At 38.4% G+C, this 26,825-nt stretch overlaps 1 protein-coding gene across 1 annotated transcript in view; it reads right to left on the reverse strand.

The window, feature by feature from the left end:
* Nucleotides 1–26,825, reverse strand: part of SYNE1 (spectrin repeat containing nuclear envelope protein 1) — a 389,799-nt gene that overhangs the window by 260,595 nt on the left and 102,379 nt on the right. Inside the window, exons 10-17 of the mRNA XM_045188911.3 lie at nt 23,799–23,849; nt 21,179–21,286; nt 19,123–19,260; nt 17,788–17,952; nt 8,685–8,797; nt 7,986–8,154; nt 1,943–2,039; nt 1,002–1,204 (exon numbers count right to left, since the gene is read on the reverse strand). Coding sequence (XP_045044846.2) covers nt 1,002–1,204; nt 1,943–2,039; nt 7,986–8,154; nt 8,685–8,797; nt 17,788–17,952; nt 19,123–19,260; nt 21,179–21,286; nt 23,799–23,849 — 1,044 coding nt within the window. The remainder of the gene's footprint in view (nt 1–1,001; nt 1,205–1,942; nt 2,040–7,985; nt 8,155–8,684; nt 8,798–17,787; nt 17,953–19,122; nt 19,261–21,178; nt 21,287–23,798; nt 23,850–26,825) is intronic.

The following is a 26,825-nucleotide window of genomic DNA, read 5'->3' on the forward strand; positions in this document are numbered from 1 at the left end:
ACCACCAGCTACCCAAGCATATTTAACCTAAATGAAGTCGAAAATGGTAAGACATTTAAAACATTATACATCTACTTGTATAGCACCATAATAAATGAACCAGCCTTGGATGGCAACCAGTAATTCTAATGTATGTACAATATTTCTGAATGGAGTCTGGCACTTTAATATCTTTCACATGTAAATTGATTTTTCTGTGGGAAATGTCAGGCTCCTGCTGAGGCGGGTATACAGGGGTGGGCACAAGCGGGTTTAAACTACCTGCTGTCATTCCCTAAGGGATAAGTCATTAAGTGAGGATATGAAGTAATGACAATAAGAAGACAAATTCAATAATTAATAAGTAATACAAGAATAAACTCCTGTCTCATGTACTCACAACTGTAAACCTACTTTTATCCACCCCTGTGTATGTAGAAATCAGTCCACTTCATGTTATTTTTTATATGACCTAAAAATAAAACAGTATTTTTTCTGCACGTGCACAAACACATCTATAAGAGGAGGGGGGGAAAACACTCCTGCTGAGAATTAGACCCTTGACTGAGGGTTACTCAAACCCAAAGAGACAAGAATGCAGTGACGCATCTATCTGTGTAAGCGGTGAAGGCCATCACACAGAGTCAGTACTACGTTCACTGTCTTCATCTTAAATTAGAAAATTCACAGGGCGGGTGCCTCAGACTCGCCCTGAGTACAGACCTTGTGAGTACAGCGCCCTCTGCTGCCCACTGGGTTTGATGGTCCCTCCACCAGCAACTGCTCTTTGGAATGCAAAATTAAACACTGAACAGATCAGACATTCTAACATAACTCTTACAAAGCAGTGTATTTTTTAGTATTAAATAATTTACTGACCTGAAAGTGCAACTTTTCAGGCAAAGTCACGACTCTTAAGTCAAAGTTGTGAATATGTAACACTCCCTAGAGAACTATGCTGCAGAAGTCTCTTGCTTTTAAATTTACACGTGCCCTTTTCCTCTTGTAAGAAGCAATCTCACCTTTTTGGCATGTTCTGATTGATTTAGCATTTTTTCAGCATCCTCCAGCCAGGCCTGTAGACTAGCCACAGTGCCACCATATCGATCCCAGTTAGCAATTACTTCCTCCAGCATGCTCCGCACGCTTCTGACTTCCACTGAGAGGTTCCTCCACTGGGCCGTGGTTTCATTCATGAATTTCATCACATTCTCGGCTTCCTCCACTGACACAGGTGACACAAATTGCAATCTTTATTTTCTATTTTAAACCCACTGTATCTTTTTACAAGGGTCTACTATACTGGTGTGCATTTATAATTCTTTAGATTAAAAATTTAACAGGTGCAGTATTAGAATTTCATTCAGTTACTGCTGAGAATATGTTATCTCTTATTCACAGGTATTCATAAAGATAAAAGATGATAACATATTCGAAATTCTTGATAAATAGGAGGCAATGAATGACATAGGTATTTGTTCACACTTCACGTGCACTCCAAAAGATGCGTGCACACACACACACACAGATGCATAGTAGCAATCACAAAACAGTTCATTTCCAGCAAATGACAGACATTTCCAAACTGAAACAAGCATATTTTACAACTTAGGTCTTTGCACAAATTTAAGTTTTCATTTAGTTTATTAAATATTCAAGTTAGCCCACTGTTTTGCCTTTAATCCTCAACATTGAAAATAGGTTAGAAAATCACAACTTAGAAAGTGAAGGCTGATTCTGGCATCTTTTAGGAGATCACTCTCTCTCTCACACACACACACACGAGGAGAATGATCACACAGGCTGGGCATGACACCAAGTCAGTGGGACCGAACCCATGTGTGCTCTCCAAGCCAATGGTATGGTCCCATGGAGAAAGAAAAATGACTTGGTCTTATAGACATCTGCAGGTTCTAAATTGTACAGCATTCAACACTGAAACAAGTTCTGTCATGAGTCTCACCTGACCCATCAGCTTTGACGTACATCTCAGCGGTCTGTTTCAAGATCTGGTACGTCACTTCGTATTGTTCGAAGAACTTGCTGTTCTCTATGAAAGACTAGAAAAGGGGGGTGATGAGAAGATAGCAAATCCTGGCTCAGGCAGAAATGCCAAAGTCAGCGTTCTTCAGTGTGCAAACAGGCTACCCAAATTTACCGACCTCGCTCTTCCCAAAAAGTCAAGTTAATTCAGCTGCCATAAATGACTTAATTATTCTGAGAATGTAAATTCTTGCCACACTTTGAATTCTAACTCACCCCTCTATTGAGAAAGTATTCTATTTCTTCTCTCCCCAAGGGTTTGTTTTTAGAAGTTTCTCCAGGGAACCTGTGGCTAACATTTAGAAAGCACTAAATTTAGAAGAACATTCTCAAATATCCCACTGGGTTTTAGCAGTGAAATTCTGTGGTTCTTTGAACAGTAATTCTGGTGAATGATGGTGCTAAGAAACTTCAGATTACAAATAAATGGCACATTGCACAGTTTCCTTACAATAAGAAGTAAGTATAAAAATGTTTACAAGATTAAACATTTGTATGTTAAAAAATCACACATTCCACCCATGTTATCCATGGTCTCCAATTTCTATTTCCTAGTATAAAAACTACACATAAGTCAGGTCTCTATCAGTATGTAAATTACGTATGTACTAGAATCATCATCAGCAGGTGGATACTATAAAATTGAGAATACACAGGAGATCCTAACTCCAACAAATACGAAGTAACTCCTGCTTCAAAGATTACTCCTACTTCTCCAAAGTAGAAAATTTATGTAATTACACGTAACAGCGTATCGCCTAAAGCTCTTTAATTTCTTTTAATAATATAATTCTTATTATCAACTCACTAAAATGCTTGATGTCTCGTTATTATAAAATGCAAAATTAGCCTTCAGAAACCAGCTGAAGTCCTCCATAGCAGGCTGATGACTGCTTAACATGGAGATGCAAAACACTTGTGTGCAGTGACAAAGTACCCACGTGGTGATTTCACAGACGTCCCTTGAATTTATTATGTATTTACTATAGCTCAATACAACATGTAAAAATTACATATATAATACATTTCATATCATTTTATATGTATAAAGCATTTACTTATATATTAACTATTCTTCAGGGAGAGAGTTAAGAGAGACAGCCTTAAGAGAGAACCCCTGGGAATGAGGGGTGCCAAGATGAATACTAATAGGCTTCATTATTTTTCTGTGAGAATAAAGTGAGTCTATTATAGCCTGGTTAATTCGTTATTTAGACTTATGTGCTACTCCTTTAACCTCTCTCTGCTCCCCAATTGGGGAATGAATAATTTACTGTAATTTAAATTTCGAGTAATTCAACCAAACAAGCCAAGTCATGAGTTGATTAAAAGTAGAAAATTATATCTCATGTTCAAGACATTGTAAGAAATTGAAAAGGTAAATATATCTGGCAAAATTTAAAAAATGGTCTTTAGTTTTGGCACAAATTTCAAGGAGCTAATGGTAAAATAATTGTTCCAAGTGTCAAAGAAGTGAGAAATTGTGCCTCTACTGGACAAAAACTCTCAATTATGCTTTTGCTAGAGGAGTTTACAAATAAGATATAAATGAAGAAGAGAAAAGAGTTTATTTCCAGTTTTATTTTTGGTTCAAGACTGGAAAGGGGATATTTAAGAATATTATATATATTGTAGAATTTCATTAAAGTGTTTTTGAACTTTCCCATGAGGAACCTAAACAATTAATTTTTAAAGGATGATACCTTATTTGTTATTTTAATTTTAATTGTTTGATTTATTTTGGTTCTGTTTTCTGCATATTGAGTAAATCTACTTAGTAACATGAGTTATTTTGTCTATTAGAATCATTTTAGTGGGAAGACTTCTAAATTCTGTTTTTACTGTGAGCTGTCTACACACAGTCTCTCCAAAGAATGCAAAAGTGATAGGCCCTGGCTCGTGTGGCTCAGTGGATTGAGTGCTGGTCTGTGAACCAAAGGGTTGCTGGTTCAATTCTTGGTCAGGCCACATGCCTGGGCTGCAGGCCAGGTCCCCAGGTGGGGGGCGCACAAGAGGCAACCACACATTGATGTTAAAAAAATAAAATAAAATAATAGTGACCGGGTTAATTTATTTCTTTCAAAATAAGGTTTACACTTGAATATCAAATGGAACCAGTAAACTGTGTGAGTCAATAGACATTTTAAAAAACTAAGATACCTCTCTGTGCCAGTGACTTCAAAGTCTTAGACTGTATTTCCGCTCTCACAAGATAAGTATAGATATAATAAATAAGGAGCTCATCTATTTCACTTAAAGGGAGATAAAGCAGATTATTTAAGATTTCAGAAGCAACTTCGAGGAGTGGTTTCATCAGAATTGCCTATGTACATTAATAAAACGATTACGAACAATAAATGTTCATATTACTTTTGTTGTATTCACAGTCTACAATTCTAAGCTCTTCTTTTATGTAAAAGAATGAAATTCTATTCTATGTATTCCATAATAAAATGAAAGAATGTGTAATCCAACATAGTCATATCAAGAACAGTTCTGACCGTGAGAACCAAACCAATCATCATCTGATCGCCATTAAAGTGTGTAATCTCTTTATCCGTAGCATGTGGCCTAAATCAATCAACAAGTGTTTGTGAAATATTTTCCAAGAACTTCTTAAGTACTTATGAGCTGCATACCCAAGCACCTTGTACAAGAAGAAAAAGCACATTCTCTAATTTCCTAATCTTTAAAAAACATACATCTTTTTTTCAGAGGAGTAAGATCAAATTGAGTCTTTGTTTTGTTTGTTCATTTATTTTGTTCTTTAGGAAGTAAAATCATATGGTATTGGTCTTTCTCTGTCTGGCTTAGTTCACTTAGCAAAATACCCTCTAGAGTCATCCATGCTGTAGCCAATGATGAGTTCATTCTTTTTTATGGCCAAGTAATATTCCATTGTATGTATGTACCACCACCTTTTTATTCCTGTGTCTACTGATGGGCACTTGGGTTTCTTCCTTATCTTGGCTATTGTAAGTAGTGCTGCAATGAACACATATGCAGAATCTAAAGAACAAAATAAATGAACGAAGAAAACAGAAACAGACTCATAGAAAGTGATTGCCAGAGGGGAGAAGGGTTGGAAGCCTGGGTGAAAAAGGTGAAGGGATTGAGAAGTACAGATTGGTAGTTACAAAATGGTCATGGGGAAGTGAGGTTCAGCACAGGGAATACAGTCAATAGTATTGTAGTAACTATGTATGGTGCCAGCTGGGTACTTAAAATAAATATTGGGGAGACCGCTCTGTAAAGTATGTGATTGTCTAACCACAACGCTGCACACCTGAAGCTAATTTAAAATAATACTGAATGTCACATGTAATTTGAAAAATAAAATTTTAAAAAACGTTGGAGAATTCAGACTAAGGCAAAGATAATTATGGAAATTTTATGTCCTGAATCTTGCTTTGGTTATTAGATGATGTAGCAGCATATGGCTCATTACAATAATTTTTTTTAAGAACCAAGAAAAGAATTGCATTTAAAACCCTGATATGTATAATCTTATGTGAAAGTCTTCACACTCTTTGAAATAGTGTGTTTTAAAGAGTGTGATTTTCCCACAAACTCCAAAAGGATGAGAGGATCTATGGGGTACCAGGTAGGAGGAAAATGCTGGGTCAGTCTTTGTTCCTTAGAAAACTCTTATTCTATTATTTTTATGTTTGTATGTGTTCTATTATTATCATTATTATTATTACATATTTGGGAAAGAGTGAGTCTTCTAGAATTTACATATTTTATAAAGTCACGTGGGTAGTAAGTAGCTGAGCCATGATTCAACACATTTCTGTGACTGGTGGCCAAGTTTCCATGACCTCCCCCACTTGACCTCACTCTGCCCCAAACCCATGCTGCGTATATCAGAAATAATAGGAACTATCAGACTCCTGTATGAAAGTGTAACACATTGTCAATTAGGACCAACCTTAAATGGAACTAATTTTTATGTGAATTACAGTCCTTTAGTTCTTTAAGCTACAAGCGATCATTTTAATGATTTGGTCTCTTAAGTTGAAAAAAAAATTTATTTTTCACAGCCAATTTTGTTAGATAGTAAAGTTTAGTACTTAAGCACAAGGGCTTTTTCGTGGGAAATACGTGGCTTCAATTCCGGATTCCACTCCTTACCAACTGTGCCAGCGGGAGCGCTGAGCACTCAGCCTGGTTTCCTCGCGAAACCACGTGAAATGCCCCACCCACAGGGCTGCCACTAGGAGCGAGAACGGCACGCGAAAAACCCTTGGCACGGCGGCAAGTTACCTTCCAAAATCATCCAGACTATTAAAAAATACCTTGACAACCTCTTCGGAAAATAAGTATGAGTGATAAGTAGGCATATTTCAGGAGGAAATAAGAATATTAGGCCCTGTTCATGGAAACCTGCTGTTTGCAGAGTACATTGCAATTTTACAGATAACTGGGACTTAGGAAGCAGTTTAAAATGAGCAGTTTGGTGAACTTCTCTTTACTTTATGGAGTAGGCAGAAAGTACTGCTTTTTTGTCTGTTTTTTTAAATCATTTTGTGTGTGTCTCCACTCACAAATTCTTCATTTGAGAAGCTCGGAGAAATGCTAACATCCTCGTGTTGGCACATTAGCCTGGTGCGACGTTCCCATTAGGCATTTCAATCTGATTGGCTGTCCTTCAACAGCCAGAAAAACAAGGATCCTGAGTAATTACCTACTGAGCTCAGAGTGTTTCATTTGATATGACTAAACCCATAAATATAAATGCTTATCTGTAATATGTAAAAGTCTAATGTAATTTCCTAAACTTAAAAATTTGGATTTTTCATTACTTTCCAAAATAATTAAAAAATGAATAAGAGAACATATAAGAGATTTCATATTATTTGACAATTATTTCTGCCACCATTGTATTAAGAGAAAGATTTATGGGGAGAAAAGGCATACAACTGTAATTGAATAACAATAAAAATTTTTTTTAAAAAGAGAAAGATTTAACTAAAAACCTGTTAAACCTTTTTTCCCACCCAAATGCATGTTGTTCATTTATCACTTAGAAAATGAAATTAAAATGTAGCAAAATATATGATGGTTCTGGGATGCTTCTTCAGTAAAGCTGTGGTTTCAACAGGTGTCAGTCATACCAGTTACAGAGTCACTGTGGCTTGTTCAGTTAAAAACGGGCCTATATTTTCAATTTATCAATTTATCACTTAGAATTTGTGATCAAACATAAATGGAACAATACAGAATGGAGGTGTCCCGTTAACACTCATTTTGTGAGAAAATTTGCATTGCTAATAAATTTGGAGGTGTTTATGTTTAAGAGAAATAAGGTGCCTTTAATAATTGCAATTCTCTACCTGTAACTGGAAACTGCTAGTTACAGAACAACCTAATTCCTTGATTAATACAGGGATACTACCCTATGTAAATATAGAGTTCTTTATACCGATAGCCCAAACTATTAGATAATCTTTAAAAATTAAATTGGTCCAGATATTTACAGACAAAATTTTACTTTTCCTCAGGGCACACATGAAGCAAAAATGCTTAGGGAATAACCATAAAAAAGACATGTTGGATCTAATGTAAAAAACTGATTTGGAATAATTGAGAATTGTTTTCAAAAATTGGATTGTGGAAGACATGAAAATAATCTTAAGTATTTTCACTCTGTTTCAATGGTGAGCTCACAATCAGAGCTATGGCTCTGCAATGCAAAAACTTTTCTCTTTTAAGCAGTAAAGTCAGTCACAAAGGTTCAATATGATTCATGCAGCAAAACCTTTCATATTTCTGAAGACTCTACATCTATATTTCGGATCGTTGTCCACAGCTCACAAACTTATATTGAACCCATTTAACACACCGGTACCTTTCATGGCTAAATTCATGATTCAATAAACAGTGTCCCATAAACTGGTAGGAATTCAATGCTAAATCCACGGGTCCTTTGATTTTCCTATCAAAGCACCAGGGAGACTTACGATGTAGTTTTTCAGAAGCAGCTCCACTGTCTCCCTCCTCCCATACTTGATTATCCAAGACTTCAGCTTTGACTCTGCAAGAACCAGCAGTGAGAGCAGACGGTACTTTAATTCTAGAAATTCCATTTTCATTAAATGTAGTTCTGATGTGGAAGAAACAAAATGAAACCTAGAAATGAAACACCAAGAATTCACAGAATGTAACTAATAGTAACAGAACGGTGCTTACTTAATCTGTTACAGTCAGTGTTCAATAGAATGCAGGTACAAGGTCTTCCAAACTCAGGCTGATCAATCGCTGTTTGGAGTTCTGATTCTTTTCCTGGCTCTGGGGTTAAAGGTAAATCATGATTGATTGAAGTCTTTGATTTAGTTCTTTCCCTTGCCAGCACAGCGCTCGTCTGTGTCTTTTATAAACTGTTCTTGCAATATTACATAATGTTCACAGTACTGAATAAAAATACAGCCTCTGAAAAAATCATTTCTGTGATTTCCAGGCTTTGAATACAATCAGGTTTACCCTTTTACATTAATAATATATTAAATGTTGGCATTCTTAAGTACATGTTATGGAAGCCCAATTTTATGGTACCAAATGTAAGCATTTCTGTAAAAAAAAAATTCATTAAAAAAAGAAGAAATGGAAAAAGCATTCTCCAAGCATTTTAAAAAGAGGCTTTGGTTAAGACACTCTCTTACCTCTCGGCCATGTCCTCTAACTGGTCAGGTGGAACTGGGATCCCGTTGACAGACCTGGTCCGGTAGATTTCATGGAAGGCTCTTTTGTGGGCATCTGTGTTTTGAAGCAGATCCTAAGATACAGTTTTTAAAAAAAAATGAGGCAACATGTTCACAGGAGGCTTAGAAGCATAATTTTCAGCCTGTACCGATGACTCAACGTATTCAACAATTCACGGCTGCTGCCACATCCACATGCGGCTTGGTGCCTATCACCGGCTCTTCCCTGTGCAGGAGCCTGGTGCCTGCCTGTAAGGCCCGGGCTACAGCTGCATCTAGTCGTGATGGCATCGTTAAACACACATGCCCCTAGCACGGCAGTGCATTCAATCATTTTAAAGGTACACGGTCCTAAGGAAAATGTCATAATTGCCACAACGATTTGGTGGTGTTTCTTTCCTTCCTTCAATTTTAGATACATTGGTTTTTAAAAGCTTAAAACTAAGCATAACTAATTTAACCCTTTCATGGTAAAAAAAAAATTATTAGACTGAATGTTATTTTATTTTGAATGCATGTAAGCTGTCACAAAGCGGTACCTGCTTGCCATCTACAGTAAGTCAATTATATTACAATATATTAGGAACATACCCTTCTGGTTAGAAAATGTCAGATACACACAGGGCATTTCCCGTATTATCCTGGGTTGCAGACTGTATGGAACTCCATAAGAGAACTGTATGGAACTCCGTCAGAGAACTCCGTAATTTGAATAATTTATTTAGATTAATTTGAACCTCCCTTGATTTGTTTTCTGAGTTTTTCACTGTCAACAGACTTATTTATATAAAGACTTACATGAATTTCACAATTCTTAGCCAATTTCAAAGAAAGACAGAGCTGAAAACTTCATGCCATATTTTCTAGAGCTTAGTTCATTTCTTGATAGCAGAAAAAATACTCAGTCGTTTGTCACTCAGTGAAAAGAGAGACACATTAGCCCACCAGAATGATACATTTAAATTAATATTGTTTCTCTCACACCAGGATTTAGTGGATTAATTGGAGACAATAGAAGCCAAAAAGAGCCTAAAGCTATATGAGAACCACTTGCTGGAAGGGAAAAAACTGAAGGCTGTCATGTTCTAAATTAAAACGTTGAAGTTATATGCATTTGTTCACATAAGTGAAATTAATTTTTTTGTGGGAGCGACATTGATTTTGACACTGTAGAAAAAAACAGGAGCTATTTCTATCCTGATGTATTTCACCCTGACTGCGTTTTGACCTGCCTTGTGTCTGCAGGTATCTGCCCAGACAGACACTCACAAGTCACTCTCGCCCAGAAACAGAACAGCATGTGCACCCGGGCTGATCAAGAGGGCAGGGGACTGTCCTACAGCAGCTACTAACTGAGCATTTAATTCACTATTTACCTCTTTTCTATTGTCCAGACACATTTCTATAGTGAGTGATCTTGGCTGACATTCCCCTACGTGACTTCAGGGCAAATATAGGACCACCACCACTCCTACCTATGGTGTGTTGTGTGTGACAATATGTGTGACAAAACTGGAACACCCGAATGTGCGGTTGCCTCTGAAGTTTTCCCTATTGCAGTTTTGAGGGTCTAGTTCACTGAAAACATCTTGACAAGATATGGAGACAAGCCACAACAGTTTCGAACACATGGCAAAAGAACTACAGCTCGCGTGATGTCACTGGGTCTTCTGAGAGGCCACCTCACTATAAAACAGCCAGGTGCTGAGCCCAGCATATGACATTAATTCGCCGGTGAGTTCACAGGAAGGGAGGGAAATCTTTAGGTCCCCTACTCTCAGGAAAACATGACCCTGACCTGGATCAGACCCATGAGCAAAAACAAATGGAAAAAGCTGATCATACCAAGCAAATATCTGTACCTTTGCTGCAGGAGATTTTGTGTTGGGACTTGAATGGGGCGAGAACACTGAACCTAAGATTCCCACATTTAGCCAGAACCCTCTGAGGCGCTGATGTGGGCAGCAAATACAAGTAGAGAAGGAGGAAAGCAAAGGTCTCCAAACACAAGAAACAAGCCTCCATAAGTGAGAATAAGCAGAAACAACAAATGTACAGTCTTACAAAAATCTAAGTAATTTAACACTTGACAACAACAGCTGGTAAATTAAGAAGAAAACCATCTTGGTACAGTGTCCTTAATTCCTTACACTGATTAAAAGGAGGTAAAATATTAATTTTCAGTGTTGTCTAGGATCTATGGCATGATTTCAAGGGCGATCACACTGTGCAGCCGGAGTTTATAACTCTCAAACTAGTAGAGGAAAAACATGGAATAAGAGAAACAAGCAAGCAAATGAACAAACAAATATTCTTCAATCAAGTTAAAAACAGCAAGAAGGTAGGAAATAAACTAGGGCAAATAGAAAGCAAGGAGTCAGATGGTAGAAACAAATTCATGTATATCAGTAATTATAAATAAGTATAAGTAGAATATAAAATCACTAGTTAAAAGGCAGAGATTGTCAGATCAGATGAACAAATAAAAGAGAACCAAATAAAACAGAATCATCTGCTTCTTACAAGAGATACACCTAAACAGTAAGAACATGGTAGGTTAAAATTCATAGCATGGAAAACACCATGCTAGGAAAATATGAATGAAAGGAAGCTGGTGTAAGTATATTAAAATCAGACAAAGTAGATTTCATCACAGAAATCTTTCAAAGTTATGGACTGCCTAATGAAGAAACTTTCAATTTGCTAGAAGATATATTCATTCTGAACTTGAATACATCTAGTGAGCTTCAAAAAATATAAAACAAAAAGTTACAGAACTGCAGGGAGAAACGGACAAATCCACAAGGCTGTGGGCGTGAACAGCATGCCTCTCCTGGACTAAGAACAAGGGGGCCATTGGGACAGCAGGCTAGGGGTGACGGGGGAACGGGAGGGAAAGGACTGCAGATCTGTGGGCCTCATGGGCCTTTGTAGGAACTTTTGGTGGTTTTTTAGTAGATAGAAACCAGTGGGTGTTTTGAGCCAAGGGGTGAACTGAGCTGAACTGCATTTTAAAAGGACAGCTGTGGCCATTCTACTGAGCATACCCCTTCCTTCATACACTGCTTCCTTTGGCTTCGAAGACAACACAGGGGCTGGATTCCCTCCCTCCTTACTGACAGCTCCTTCTCGCATGCTTTGGCTGGTTCCTCTTCTTCTCTCTGATCTCTTAATACTAGATTCCCTCAGGGCTAAGTTCTTGATCCTTTTCTCTGTCTATATTTCCTTATTTAATTTCTCTAGTCTCCGAGCATTAACTGTCCCTCTATATGCTAATGATTCTGAATATTTACCTTCAGTCTTTACCCTGTTGTGAGCTCCTGTTTCTTTTCTCCTGCTGCCCATTCTGTGTGTCCATGTAAATGAGAAAAAGTCTCATACTCACCATGCCCCAAACTGAACTTTTGGTCTTTCCTCCCAAACCGGCTTCATCCTTTCTCCATCTTACTTGATGAAAACTCCATTTTCCAATTGCCCAGCCCAAAAATCATAATGTCATATCTGGCTCCCCCTCCTTCACAATCAATATCTAATGCTGAAAACTCTCTTTGCTCTGATCTCAAAATATATTCAGAATCTGAGCGTTTCTCACCATCTCTACAACCGCCACCCTGGTTGTAGCAACTCTGTCTGGATCATGGAAATGTGCTCGTTGGCTCCTACCTCTATCCTCAAGCCCATTGATTCTCCCGCAGGAGCCAGGGAGACACTGTGCAAAAAGTGATCATGTCGTTTCTCTGGGAAGAAAGTGGATGGGCTAGATGAAATCAGCAATGCCAAAAGTGTGATTAAGGGGAGTGACAAAGTGCAAAGAAACAATATGGGGCAAACATAGGGGCTTAACTACAGGCACAGAAAAGAGTACCCCAAAATAAAAGAGGATATTTTGAGCAATTTATGACAATAATCTTGAAAACCTAGTCAAATGGAGAAATTCGGAGAAAATATGAATGAGCAATATTGACCCGATTAAACATTTGAAAGCCTGGACATTTCTAAAAACCATTTTTAGGAGGTAGGGATACAAGAGAGAAAAAAACAAACAATGATCTTGCCCTTATGGAATTACAGTGTAGGAAGTCTAGCAATAAATAAGATAAATAACTAAAATAGCAGTTAAGATAAAGGAGGAAAGGAAATTGTAACTTCAAAGAAGTGGCCAAGAAAGTGTTGATTAAAAGGTATCCTTTCAATAAAGGCCAAAAGAAGGCAAAGAAGCACATAATGGGAATATCAGTGGGAGGATGTTTTAAGTCAAGGGGAGAGAACATTCCAGAATGAGGGCAAGGGCAAAGGCCTGGAGGTAGAAACATGCTTGCCTGCTGATGTCATCTTTTCAATGAGGTTTCACTGACTACCCTACTTAAAAATGCAACACCACTTAATACTTCCTGTCCTTTAAGCTTCTTTGTTATGCTTAATATTTCTTATCTTCCTCCTCCCACTAGACGTTAAGTTACATAATTTTGCTTATGGGCATATCACAAATGCCTAGAATACTGCTTGGCACAACTAAATATTTGTGGAAATACTAGAAAGGCAGAGCCCGAGGAGGAGAAAGAAAACCAGGAAACTAAATGAAGAAAGTATGTCAAGGATAAAGGGATAACTATGGGAGATGATTCTGATAGGGGAGGTAAGATGAGGCCTGAGAACTGGCCGTTGTGTGAGGCTCAAGGAGGACCCTCCTTGCGATGGACAGCATTGCTAGGGAAAACTTGGGTGGAACAGGCTCTAGGAAGGACTGGCCAAGAGTGTTTTGAAACCAAAATGAAAGCATGGATGACTCTTACCAAGTGTTTTGCTGTTGCAAAAGGAAAGAGGATAAATGAACAGTAGTTGGGGGGAAAGTATAGTTATAAGAAAGGGACTTACGTAAGGTGAGAGAACCAGCAGCATACTTTACATGGGGAGGAAATGGCCAGCAAAGAGAGAGAAAAAATAAAGAAGAGAGAACTACAGGCATGGAGAAGAGAGGGAGGATGGGATGCAGTGCACGTGTGGCGGGGCTGGCCTTCGCTTGGTGCACAGATGGTCTATCCATAGTAACAGAAGTGAAGACGGAGTATGGGAGCACAGATGCACGTAGGTGGGATGCTCTGGTCGTGGGAGCTTGCGGAAATTCTTTTTCGATTGCTTCTATTTTCCCAGAGAAATAGGAAGCCCTGTCATCGGCTAAGAGTAAGGATGGGGGAGGAGGTGTGGAAGGCTTGAGCAGACAAGGTATGAAATAGTTGTCCCAGGAATGGAGAGGGGATGGAGTCGGGAAATGCCTTTGGCGTGCCAGGCAGCATTAAGGGCCCACTTGGGTTAGTCATCAAGCCTGGGAGAGTGTTTTGCTCCAGCCAAGGCCAGCTGTATCTGTGGGGGCAGGAACTAGGCAGAGAGTGGGCTTTAACCAGCATCGTGCTTTACCTGGAGAGTAGGGCAAAGTGAGACCTGGACAAGGCCATGAGGGTGTGTACAAGGGAGGGGTGATTTGAATGACAGCCTTGAATTTAAACAGAGAACAAGGAGACCTAACTGATGGCATGAGGAGGATGCGAGGCAGTAAAATAGCAGATGAATGGATTATAGAGCACAGAGGAAAGGAAGACTTGGGATGGGGCAACTTTGGTTGGGCAATCAGATGGTTGAGAAGGAGGTTGTGGAGGTGGTTCAGTTACCGGTGATGACAAGGAGACTATGCCTGTGCAGTGAGTGGCTAGGATAGGGGGTGGCACAGGATCACTCAGAGGGAGGAGAGCAGGAAACTGAGAAATCAGGAGATCAGGGTACGGGAAAGATCATCTACAGGTTACTGCAGTTATTACAAATAATGGCTTGCGCTGTCATCCAGGGAATAAAATCTTCAGGAAAGGAAAGAAAGTGATGTAGGTTCGGTTGATAACTGCAGTAAGGATGGTTAGAGTCTGATGACGATTCTCACAATTCCCTAAGACTGAAAGCCTTACTTTGGCAAAGCAATACTACTAAAAAACAAACATTTAATCACTCTACATGTATTACATGCAACCGTTTTGCGGGCACATTTTAAGCTTAGTGCTTAAAAACACCTGAAATATCAACTACGTGACCTTGGGCAAGGCACATAACCTTTCTCTGCCTAAAGTTTATCTATCTGTAAAGTGAGAATAAAACATATTTCGTATCCTGAATGTCAAGTGTTTAGCAAAATTAAGTACTTAGGTCTGAAGCATGGCTAAATTCTCAAGTATAAGCTATGATTATTGTGATTTTTCTAGATACCTGAATGTTAGGAATCTGAAAAATAGAAAAGATAATAGAGGTGTGCCTTGTTTTCCCAGAGTATGTTTCTATCTTCCTGTAAGTTTAATTTTTAAAACATAATGAAAAATTGGTAGAAAGATAAATGAAGTTCTTGAAAAAATATATTTAAAAATTTATCTGAATTCCATTTTCAAAAACTGCTTATGAATTAAGTAATAAGATTGTAATGCAATGAGGTATATTAAGAAGTGAGAGAATGGACGAAATCAAGAATTCTAGATCCTGATAGCATATTTAAGTTTTCATGGCATGAGCCTTAATTCCTTTTCGGTTGGGATGTGAAGACAATATTCTCAGCCATTCTTGCTCATACACGGATGAGTCCTATATTGTGCTTTTATCAAATTATTGCATTTTCAAGTGAGTCCAATATATCAGAGCAGAGTAATGATAGCTATCGATGTGCCGATTTTTCTGCCATTGAGAAAATCCATAATTTTAGTTATCTTAATCATGGTCCACATTTCTCACATCCCCAAAGCTCAGTTTATTGTAGATACCTAATAAATATATTTTGAACGAATGAGCATTGATCTTATAATTGACAATTACATTGTTTTATGACTCTATGGCTTTAAGTACCTGTGAGCTGATTTAGTATAAGTTCTTCCCACCTGAGTAAATAGATCATTCTGGAGAGTTGCCTCAAACTTCATCTTAGCCCCTACCTGCCTCTGCTCGCTTCCTATTGTCTCCTCATTCCATTCTACCTCCTTCAGTCTAGCCCTTTCTGGTTTTTGTCTCAGATAACCTTTATCTCTGACTCCTGCTCCTCTCGTTCTCCCCATTCCACTTCTTTCCTGGTTTTTATGGTTGTTTACTGCACGTGGGCAGAGAGATGCTTCTGGCTTACACTTAGTGGCTGGCACAGGGTCTCCCTCTGACCAGGGAGCCAGAAGAGTCAGGAAGAGCCTCGAATCATATACTCACTTAGACACACTAACAGCATGCCATCCGATTTAAATTCATTCCCCATCGGGGCTGATGCTGCCTACAATGTACCCAGAATCAATATTTCTGCCAAATCTCACTACCTAGTAAACAGTACAGTTAATGTTGTCGGACATTCTCTCTTTGGTGGAGCATTTCAATCAGATGTAAGTCTATTAGATAAACAAACACGTGCTCCTTCTGAAACCTCCAGACTGGAGGCCCCTTCGCCGATCTCCCAGGGGCCAAAAACTCACACGTAGTGGGCTCTCACTGCATATTGGCTACACCGACACATCTACCTCACAACTGATAAGCATTTTTATTTGATTAAAACTCTAAGGTGACTTCTTTTGTATGAAACAGTCACACTGGCCAAGCATTGTTTTGTTACATGATCTACACGAAGAAAAAGTCTTGAATTGTACTTAGGGCGAAGTGCTCATTTGTTAGAGTGGTATGGTCTGTGCAACCTGTTTTAGCATCGTCTCCTATTTTTCATATACAGGGAGTCTCAATTGGACATGGCCCAGGCTTTTCTATGCTCCTGAGAAACCTGAACTTGGCCCAAACCCAGGTAAATTCTCATGGCTTAACCTCTTATCCTGCATCTTCAGAGACTGAAAGTACCAACTAGCAGGCCCAGATTTTATATATGTGCATCTCTAAGGTTGGAACAGACCCCAAAGTCATACTCTCCGGCGAGAGGCAGTTTCTGGGGAGGGGGTTTGTGTGTGTGTGTGTGTGTGTGTGTGTGCACATTTTGGAGGTGATGTGGTGAAAAGGAAAGAAGACTGAGAGATAATTTGCACAACTAAAAGTGTCTGAAGGAACTGGCTACAAACGAGGGCCGAGAATATATGGCCACAGGACCCTGACTGGTTGTCTAAGATCACGAGACCCTGCTGTCAGCCTTGGTGGGTGAGCCAGTCGGGGTTCGGTGAGATGACCTGAAGGGGCTGGAAGCTGAAATCCCACAATGTCCCTATGTCTCTGGTTCCAAAAGTAACATTCAGAGGGGCATGCAATGGAATTTGTGATGAATTGGCTTTATAATCTACTCTAGAATATTTGACAGTCCATTTCCCTGGTGGAATTAAAAAACACCAATAATATTGCAGAAAACACACATGAGCATCAACTGCACACGTGTGGTCAGGAGCAGAAGTCTCTCCTTGTCAGGTTATTTCCCACGTTTGCAGTGACCCTCCCCTGAGGCAGTTAGCAAGGCACACAAATTCAACCGCACAAAATGCAGGACTGTGTTAGTGAAAACCGCACTTTTAGCTACTTCTTACCCTCTTTCCAAGGCACAAACAGGAAGTATTAGAACTGATACCAAGCACCACTGACCAAGTGGTAAGCTACAAAAAGTCACAAAGGACTAAGCGGTCACCAAGGCCTAAGGCCACCACTTCCTAACACCACCACCTGCACCACCTCCACCCCCACCTCAGCACCTGAGGACTTCGCTTGCCTTCCTTTGAAAATAAGAGGTAGGAATGAGGTCTGGAGACAGTGGCTAATTACATTATTGTATAAATGCATATAGTATGTGGGATTATCTTGTGGAAGATAACATAGCAACGGAAATAACCAAGATGCCCGCAGATGAAAGAGTGCCACAGAGCTATTGGAAGGCACCCCAGGGAACAATTCTACCGATTAATGAGGAGAGAAGACACACACAGTTCAGAGAGCTTCTAAGAAGGTGTGACGTCTGTGGGTGAGTAGGAAGGGATGCCTGGGAGGCCCGTGTCAGGGTAAGTTCTAAACGAGCCACGCCTCCAGACCACACTACGCCGGAAGTTATGCTGGACATTCTCTGGATCCGAACATTTACCTTGTGTTGCTCACGTTTCCGTTGTATTGTGTTGGCCGTTTCCTCATGGACCTGCTCAATGGTTATTTCCTCCCTCAGGGCCACCTCTGCTCTGTACAACCAGGCACCTATAGTGCCCAGAGGGGCAGGGAGAGACTTATCAAGCTGTGTATGCCAATCGAAGAGCTGAAAGACAAAAGTGGAAAAATGGAATTATCCCTCATGCAAAAGGCAATTCCTAAAATTCTGCCATAAGATTTTAAAGCCTACATAAAAGTTTGTTATTAATTTCAGGTTAATTTCATAAATATCAAGTGAGAAATTATCTGTGTTCTGCATCCGATGCTTTGAGAATGGAGAGGAAATTACAGTAATAAGCAAATTTTGAGGAAACAAAATATATCTGAGATGCAAAACGATATTATTAGGAGCTTAAGCTGTTTTCTTCTTATAAGAAGAGCAGAAAGCGCCCACTGACTTCCAGTTTGGTGCTTGCTGACAGGGAAGGGCCTGGGTGTGCTGACCTGTCGGGATGTGGGAGTTTATGCACCTGCTCACGTGTTTGTCCCATAGAACAGGTCCTGAAAACCGGGTCATCTAGACTCTCCAGAGGAAGACAAGTATTCAGGATTCTTTTTGTGACAACACAATTCTCTACTCATGCTGGTGTCTTCCCCTTTACTCAGTTCTCAAGCACCATTTCCCAGCTTGACGGAATGCCAAGAATGGGGGAAGGTGCTTGGACACTAAGCTATTCTCTGATAGAATTTATTGGAAAAAATAGATCCTAAAAATGACAAAGTAGGGTAAGTGCAAGGCAAATATTCCAATTAATTACAGAAATGTCTGAGGTTTTGAAATCTTGGTCTTTAAGTTTGCCAAGTATTAATATTAAAGTTACTGAGCAGTTTTCCTTCAGGTTCATGAAAGACCAGGTAAGAAGCTATGCTAAATTAAAGAATATAAAAATGAATGTGAATAGAAGGAAGATTATTAACTATTCGTGAAACATGAGTATGGAAAATGGAGAAGATGTGAAGGCTCGAATCCTAAAAATCCCCGAATTAACTTGTGTAAAGTGAGAAGTGACCCAGACGGTTGTCCAAGATTTCATTCAGTCTGTCATCTGGTCCACGGTGGCATTACAGGTAGGGCGGGCAAGGCAGGAAAAAAAGTTCTCATATAAGTACTTTCATTAGCTTAAAGGACCAAGACACTCCCACAGTTAAGCTTTCTCTGTCTCAGAGGCAGAGGCAGGAGGCCCTGATGCAACATCACTGCATGGACAGGAATGATGGAAAGTATTCTTGACTGAATTACAGAAGCCCTAGAGAAATTAATCGTGGGAGAACTTACCCTGGAGGACACTCTATCCCAGGACTGTTTTATCAACGCTTGGTCAAGTGACAGTTTACCATCTTTGTGTAATGGTTGTAGTAGGTGTTCAATCTGTTTCCTTTTTATTTCATATTGAACTCTGAAGTGCTTAAATGACTACGGGAGGAAAAACAGCAACAACATGGCAATGAATCAAAAAAAGCAATGGCGAAGGAAACCACACTTCCTAAATAACAACCCCTCATATTTGGATAGCCCTCGATATGTGTTGTCAATAATAACAGAGACAGACATGATACTAATCGCAGCTACCGTTCCTCACACCCCGACAATGAGCCTGGCCCAGGCTAAGTGCTTTTTACACATCCCCTCCCCTACATTCTGTATTAAATTAACTCACCCTACAATATGACTCCCTGCCCAGATGTGAAGTGACACCACCACTAACACGTGCAGTTATGATAAAGAGCATGAGGATGGCTCTGCAGAACCTCACAGATCACACACTGGGAAGAACTGCTAAGTCTTGGAGAGTAAACAAACCTGTGAATCTGCAGGAGGAACACTGGGGGGAGACGCTGGATAAATGTTTTATACCACAGCTACCTCCCAGTCCTCTAACTTAATGTAATTAAAAATACCAAAATATAAAATCAGTCTTCCATCTTATCCCACCAAATTCTACGCTTGGAAAAACTGAAAAATACACCTTTGACTGGGAAGTAGAAACAGACAATGTTGATGGCACAATAAACCCAAGAACAAAAGAGAATGTTCCCCGTGTTCAGAGAGCAGATGATCTCTCGGCCTGTTTTATGAAACCGGTGACCATAGCTGGCCCAAGAGGAGTATTTCTGTTTCATACTTCTCGAATCCTTCGGTTCTCTTTTATAAAGTAGTATCTGTACAACAGGTAACTTTACAACTTGCAGTTCAGTTTCTGACAATTTAGGCTAAAACTAAAGCTCACTAATGGGCTAAAAAAGTATATTCACTCTGGCCTTGCATTTCTATTCTCAATTAACTTTAACATTTTTTTTAGTGGAGCTCATCCCAGAAAATTGTATTTTTTTGGAAAAATATTACATGGAATGTCAAAGCAAAAAAGCCTACACTGCATATAAGCACATGTTGTCCACTTTGCCAAGTTCACCAAATACAGTGTTGACGGCATCATCCATCTAAATGCAGGCACGCTTTATAGACGTGATTATACGAAATCACACAACAATGCAATACTGAACCTTTGATGGTTTATCGTGTTGAGTCACATTATGCTACCTTTTTTGCAGCAAAAATGAATGATGGAGATGGGAAAAGGGGGTCTTCTGTAAAGGTGTCAACAATAAAAAATAAAGTTTCAAAATGATTGAAATACAATATAGACTAGAAAATATTATAGCTTCACTACTAAAATGTAATGTTATTTTAAATAGGGAGAAAATGTCAGTGCTGCATAGAATAAATCATAATTTTAATTGGAAAACTTATTTTATCATTTTGTGTCCTGGAAGTAGAAATTGGAAGCCAAAATCCAGTTAATAACGGTGTAATTAGACTGGGAAAACAACCACCCCCTGGCCTCAACTGGGATTTAGTCGTTCTGAACTAGGCAGGTCACTGTAGAAGCTGATCCCATTCATGGGCCCACTCCCAATATTCACGGGGCAATCCTTTCTTCAGTTCAGCTTATTCGACAGTGATTTCCAATTTGGCACTGAAGTCATTTTTTGGTGGGTTATGTTTGTTGTTGTTATATGACATCTACAAAATTACAAGTTCTGTAAAAACAAGAACTAGATATTTGTTCTTCTGGGTCGTTTATAGGACTCTGAGGTCTGGAAAGGTTATGAAGCCTCAGAGCTACATATACACTGTGGACCCATACAATTTAAAACTACTTATTTACCTGGAAATACAATTATTACATGACATGCAAACAAGAAAATGGACCTCGTTTCTTTACAGATTTTTTCATTAATATCATTTGAAAGATGAAACATAGACAAATGACATATGTAAACCTTACTCATGAAAGGTTTTTAGAAACTGAAATCCCTTTTTCATACATTACCTGATATTTATCCTGCAAATTTGATTCTGTCATCTGTGCCCTTGTCAAATCTCTTTCAAACTGTTCTATCCAAACCTTCATTTCCTTCAGAATTAGCCTGTCTTCTCTCTAGAAACCGACAGACATTACAATTTTATTAGTAACTGTGCATTTCATTCATTTAATTGCTGATTAATACCTGACTGATCCTAGAGAAGAGATAATATTTAATAAGCTTCAATTGTCTCTGAAAAATTTTCTCTCTTCTCTCACTCCTTATGGAAAGTGAAAAATAAGAATTAATTCTGTAAAAGTAATTATCTTTGAATAGTGAAATTACCTATCTCTATTTTTTCTCAACAAACACTAACTTAATTAAGAGAATGTCTGCAGGAAGGGGATGCCCAAAGTAAAAGCATAACTGGGTAATAGCTGGGGTGGGAGTAGAAACATAGGTCTGCACTTGCTTCTAAACCCAAGGCCATTGGTAACCCACAGAGCTGTTGTGGATGAGATTAATTTTGACCAAATTCAAAAAGCAACAGTCACAATAGCATCAGAGTACAATAACATCAGTCACAATAACAATAGACTATTGTTGAAAAATATTATTCGGTATTATAATCTCCATGTGAGCACAAAATGTATTTATCTTGTTTCATGTGGTAGCTCTAGACCCTGACAACATGGGATCTATACGACGTTTACTAAATTATATGCTGAATAAATGCATCCAGGATACCACCTTCATCTTGAAAATGAAGGAAAAAAACAGCAATGTACATACTCTTTCCACAAATAATAACAAGAGCCATTCTAGCATTGAATTAATGAAAATATCCTAATTTTCCATCAAGATTTCCTATCTGGTAAGAATGCCAAAGTAATCATAAACATATTTAACATGATTTTTTGGCACTTAAAAATAGCTTTCAACTACAGCACTTGATGATCATAGCTCTGTGACAGAGAAATTGTCTCTGTCACAAGGCGAACTGGCAGAGCAGAGAGTGATGGCTCTGAGGCCCGCGAAACTGGTTCTGGATTCTGGTTCTGACACGGATTAACTCTGGTCTGGGACCTTGGGCACATCTCTTTGTTTTTAACCTCTCCACTGTTGTGCCATCATCTGAGGAGCCATCACACATGCTTTCCATGGACTGGGGACAACAAGCATAATCTTTATAACACACCTGGTACAGAGATTGGCAGAGTGCTCTCACGCTTCACACCCTCTCTCACTTTCTGGTCTTGCAAGGGCAACCCTCCTCCGCTGGGAACCTGTTTCCCTGGACTGTGCCTGCTTCAGAGCTCAGTTCAGGCACAGCCTTCTCTGACCCAGAGGCTTCTTTCTATCTCAGAAGTCTATGCCAGGGGATCTCAAACTTTAGTGTGCATGGGGATGATCTGGAAAGCTTGTGAAAACAGATTTCTGGATGCCACCCTCAAATATTCTGGCTCAGTAGGTCTAGGATGAAGGCTGAGTATCTAGTTCTAACAAGTTTCCAGGTGACTCTGATGTTGCTGGCCTAGGGACCACATTTCAAGAACACTCCTCTATGATCCTGTAACAGCCTGAGCTGAAAGAGTCACTCAAAATGCACTATTTTGTCATCCACTGGATTGCCTCTTTTCCCCCATATATAAACACTTAGGTATCTTTTTTTTACTCCAGTATAACACAGTGTCTGGCACATTGTATCACTCAATATAGAATTGCGGAATAAATGACTGACTGATACATAGTAACTTAGGGAAATAAATGGAATGAGAGCCCCGGACTCCGAAACAGCAGCGCCTGTCGCGAGGGCTCCTCTGAATGAACAGTGACTGTGATCGAGGCACAGGTTTTATTTTCAGTTGACTTGCACACTCATAAAAGCTCTAATGACACACTTTTACGAGCTCAGAGGCACAAAATGCTCTCGGTGTACCTGAAATAACAATGAATGTAACAACTAATCTGAAATCAGTTACATCTGATTTTTTGTTGTGATTTTGCTGTAAAGTCTATTGCATTGATAGATTCTTCAACTCGGGCCTAGGTGGAATGTAAAAAGGTGAGAAAACTGAAGTACAGGATAACTGGGATGTGGGAAAGGATTCATAATCATTAACTCTACACATATTTTTGAGTGCTTACCACATGTCACGAAACTACGTGAGCCAGTATGGAGTGGAAGACATGTAATTAACTCAGTGTTATAAATTAACTGAATTATTAATTTCAATTAATGACTTACCTATTTCAATTAATGACCTCCTGCTTAATCATTTTAAATATAAAAAATTAGTCTTTAACTTTACTTTTACTTTCCATTTCAAATATAATAAAAACAAACATTTTCTTTGTACATTTTCCCTTTTATTAGTGCTATTAATTGTCATTAAAGAGAAATTAATTGGTGTCATCATATAACTATTAGTGGGAAAGTCCATGTGAGCGGCTCAGACTGTTACTAACATTTAATAGCAATTACATATGTTATTTTTTCTAACAGAAAGGAAAAGGAAATAACAGAATTAAGGTATTAAAAGAAATGTGTGTATAAAGACAAGCACATGCAAAGGAATGGCTAACAAGCTGTGGAATGTAGGATGCTTGAAAGAGGTCACTAATTCAAGATTACTTAAATCTTACCTGAAGATTGTGGATAGAATTTGCAAAAGATGGGAAACCTGGAAATATTTCCTAACAATATGAAAAGATAATATATAGAAAAATAATATAAATCAGGGACAAAAATTATATGGGAAACAAATTAAAAAAAACAATGGAGAAGTACCTGTTTATAAATAAATAGATAATAATTGTAAGGGTATAGTTACTTTAAGATGCTTTCATAACTTTTGAAAGTATCAAAATATTTGAATCCAATAAGGCAATGTGGTATTCTGGCATTTGATGATTTCATTTTAATTTTTAATAGTCATATGTGGCAATATATGCACTTTAGAAATGTCTTGAAATATTAAACGCTTTAAAAGAACAGTGTAAAGAAAAGGTATATGGATTCACAGTACTCTCTGTAGTTACGATCATAATACACATCTCTCATCCCTATAACCGCGATTAAGACTGTGCGGTGCTTCAGAGAGCAGTCAGTGGTATTTGTCAGCAGTATTTGTTGCAGTAGGAGAGGGAATGAGTGATAAGTAACTGAACACTCAATAGGCCAGACAGATGGGTCAAGAGTCCTACTTCATTTACTACTGAGTGCTGATTATCCGGGAATACCTTTAGGGAAAAAGTTTCTTTATGCACTTTATTGGTTGAAGCAAGAAAAGCATAGTGCATTTATGTCCAATAAAAAATTGGATTTGAAATGGTATCTAATTTAAATAAAATACCTAATTTTAATAAATTCCTAAAGAGGACAGTTTGAAATGGTATCTAATTTAAATAAAATACCTAATTTTAATAAATTCATAAAGAGAACAGACATCAAATACATTTAAAAAATGGAAGCCTGGTAGATATGTTGATGCCAATATTTTAAAAATGAATTAAGAGAACTATTTACTGAGGCCTGTGCAGACAAGTCCTGAGTATTTGAGGTGACGGCACTGACGGCCCCAACAGGCACAGTCTGTAAAATCTTAACAGTTCACGGGACAGAATTAGGTGGCTGTTGAGCTTCATTGAACATAGGCCTTACATCATAACAACATAATTTTTTATTCCAAATAGTCACTTTAGATAGTTATGCCCTGCATTACCAGTGCCACATTACAGGCATTGCAGTATTCCGCACCCTGTTGTCCACCTCCATGAATGCACACAGGGTCTTTGTCTAGTCCCTTCCCCTTCTTTCCACCATTATCCCCCCCGCCCACCCCTCTGGTGGGCTGGGTGGAGGAGGGCAAAGGGGGAAAATCTGGGACAACTGTAATAGAATACAATTAAAAATGATTTAAAAATAATAATGACATAAAATAAAATAAAATGGCTGCACAAACATTCAAACAATGCCACAATAAACAAGGGCAACGTTTATAATATATTCTCCTCAAAATTAATTTTTGAAATAACACTGAAGAAATCATTTGCATCCTATTTTTAGGGATGGGATAGAGGGAATGTTTAAAAGAACAATCAGAATTTATTTCCTGGATAATGAGATTAACATCAGAGTGATAAAGCCTCTTTAGTAAAGTACATTAACAAGCTAATGTTGGCAGTGAGTGTTTCAAATCTCTAAGGGTTTTGCTTGGAATTCCTGTTCATGAGCATTAGGAAAGCATCCTCTTTCATTACTCAGGCTTTTCAGCCACAGAATTTACTCATCTGGGGAGATGATCACTGCCAGAGAAATTAAAACAGTATGAATGCTAAAACCAGATCAGAAATAAGTCCGATTGGGTAATAATATAAAAACATTTGATATAAAAATCAGATAGAAAGCTGATTTTCTCTATGCTGTATTTCCTAATATGCTTTATTTAGAGTTTCTTATTTACACAGCAGCATCCCTTAATGCTGGATTAACTTCATCCAAACAACCTAGGATATACCAGTTATGGGTTCTTTTCTTCATTCTTTTATGAAGTCACTGATTTCTACTAGTGCAATGCTTTTTCCTATTGGAAAACTTTGGGATATGTTCCCCTGGCCTTCCTTTATCTCTCTTAAACCTGTTTCTAAGTTTATTTAGAAAGCCTATTTTATTTTATTTCTTGTTTTTCCTGTTGCTCTTCATTGTAATCTCAAACTCCCCTGAAAACTCTCTAGATGAAACTATGCAGTGAAGATGGAGAGGTAACTTTAACACATTTTAAGAATTCCATTTATTACTTTCCCTGGTGTCATTTTGCCTTATAATTAATTATAAATACAACAGTGAATCTAGCTCTCTATGGTATAAAATGCTACTTTTAACAAATTAGGAGAATGGTAACATCCATTATTATTGAAGACTGGGAAAGCAGGCTTTCTGGTGTGCTGACTAGAGTATAAAGTGGGACAAACTTTCCTACAAGTGATGTGAAAACAGAAAAATACCATATGATCTCACCTATAAGTGGAACCTAGTCAACAGAACAATCAAGCGAGCAAAATAGAACCAGAGACATGGAAATAAAGAACAAACTGACAGTGACCAGAGGGGAGAGGGAAGGGGTATAGCGGGAAAAATGGGGAAGCTTCAGTCAAGTCAAGGAACAGATATCAAGGACCCATGGACAAAGACAATGGGGGGACTAAAGACAATGGGTGAGGACTAAATGTGGGAGAGGTGAGGTGGGCAGGGCAGGGGGAGAGCAATGGGAACAATTGTAATTGAACAACAATAAAAAAAATGTTTTTTAAAGCATTCAAAATCTGTAAGTTCTTTAGCCTAGGAAATACACTTCTACGAAAGAACTATAAAACAGTGATTTATTGCAAAATTGTTCATAAAGCATTGCTTATATCAGCAAAAAAATCAGAAATCTCTAAAAATTAAGATTGAAGAAATAAATTTCTGCACAAATATATGGTGACCTGGAGAGAAAGCCATGGAAACGTTGTGTATAATGAAGCCAAAGGGGGTAGGATTGAGGTTGGGAATGGGGCGGGGGAAAGTGGTGGTAGGAAAATAAGAGACAATTGTATCTGAACAACAATAAAATAAAATTAAAATTAAATAATTGTATGTATAGTATGGTTCTATTTCTGTTAAAATATTCT

The sequence above is a fragment of the Desmodus rotundus genome, chromosome 11 (genome assembly GCF_022682495.2).
Source record: "Desmodus rotundus isolate HL8 chromosome 11, HLdesRot8A.1, whole genome shotgun sequence".
Classification (NCBI taxonomy): Eukaryota; Metazoa; Chordata; class Mammalia; order Chiroptera; family Phyllostomidae; genus Desmodus; species Desmodus rotundus.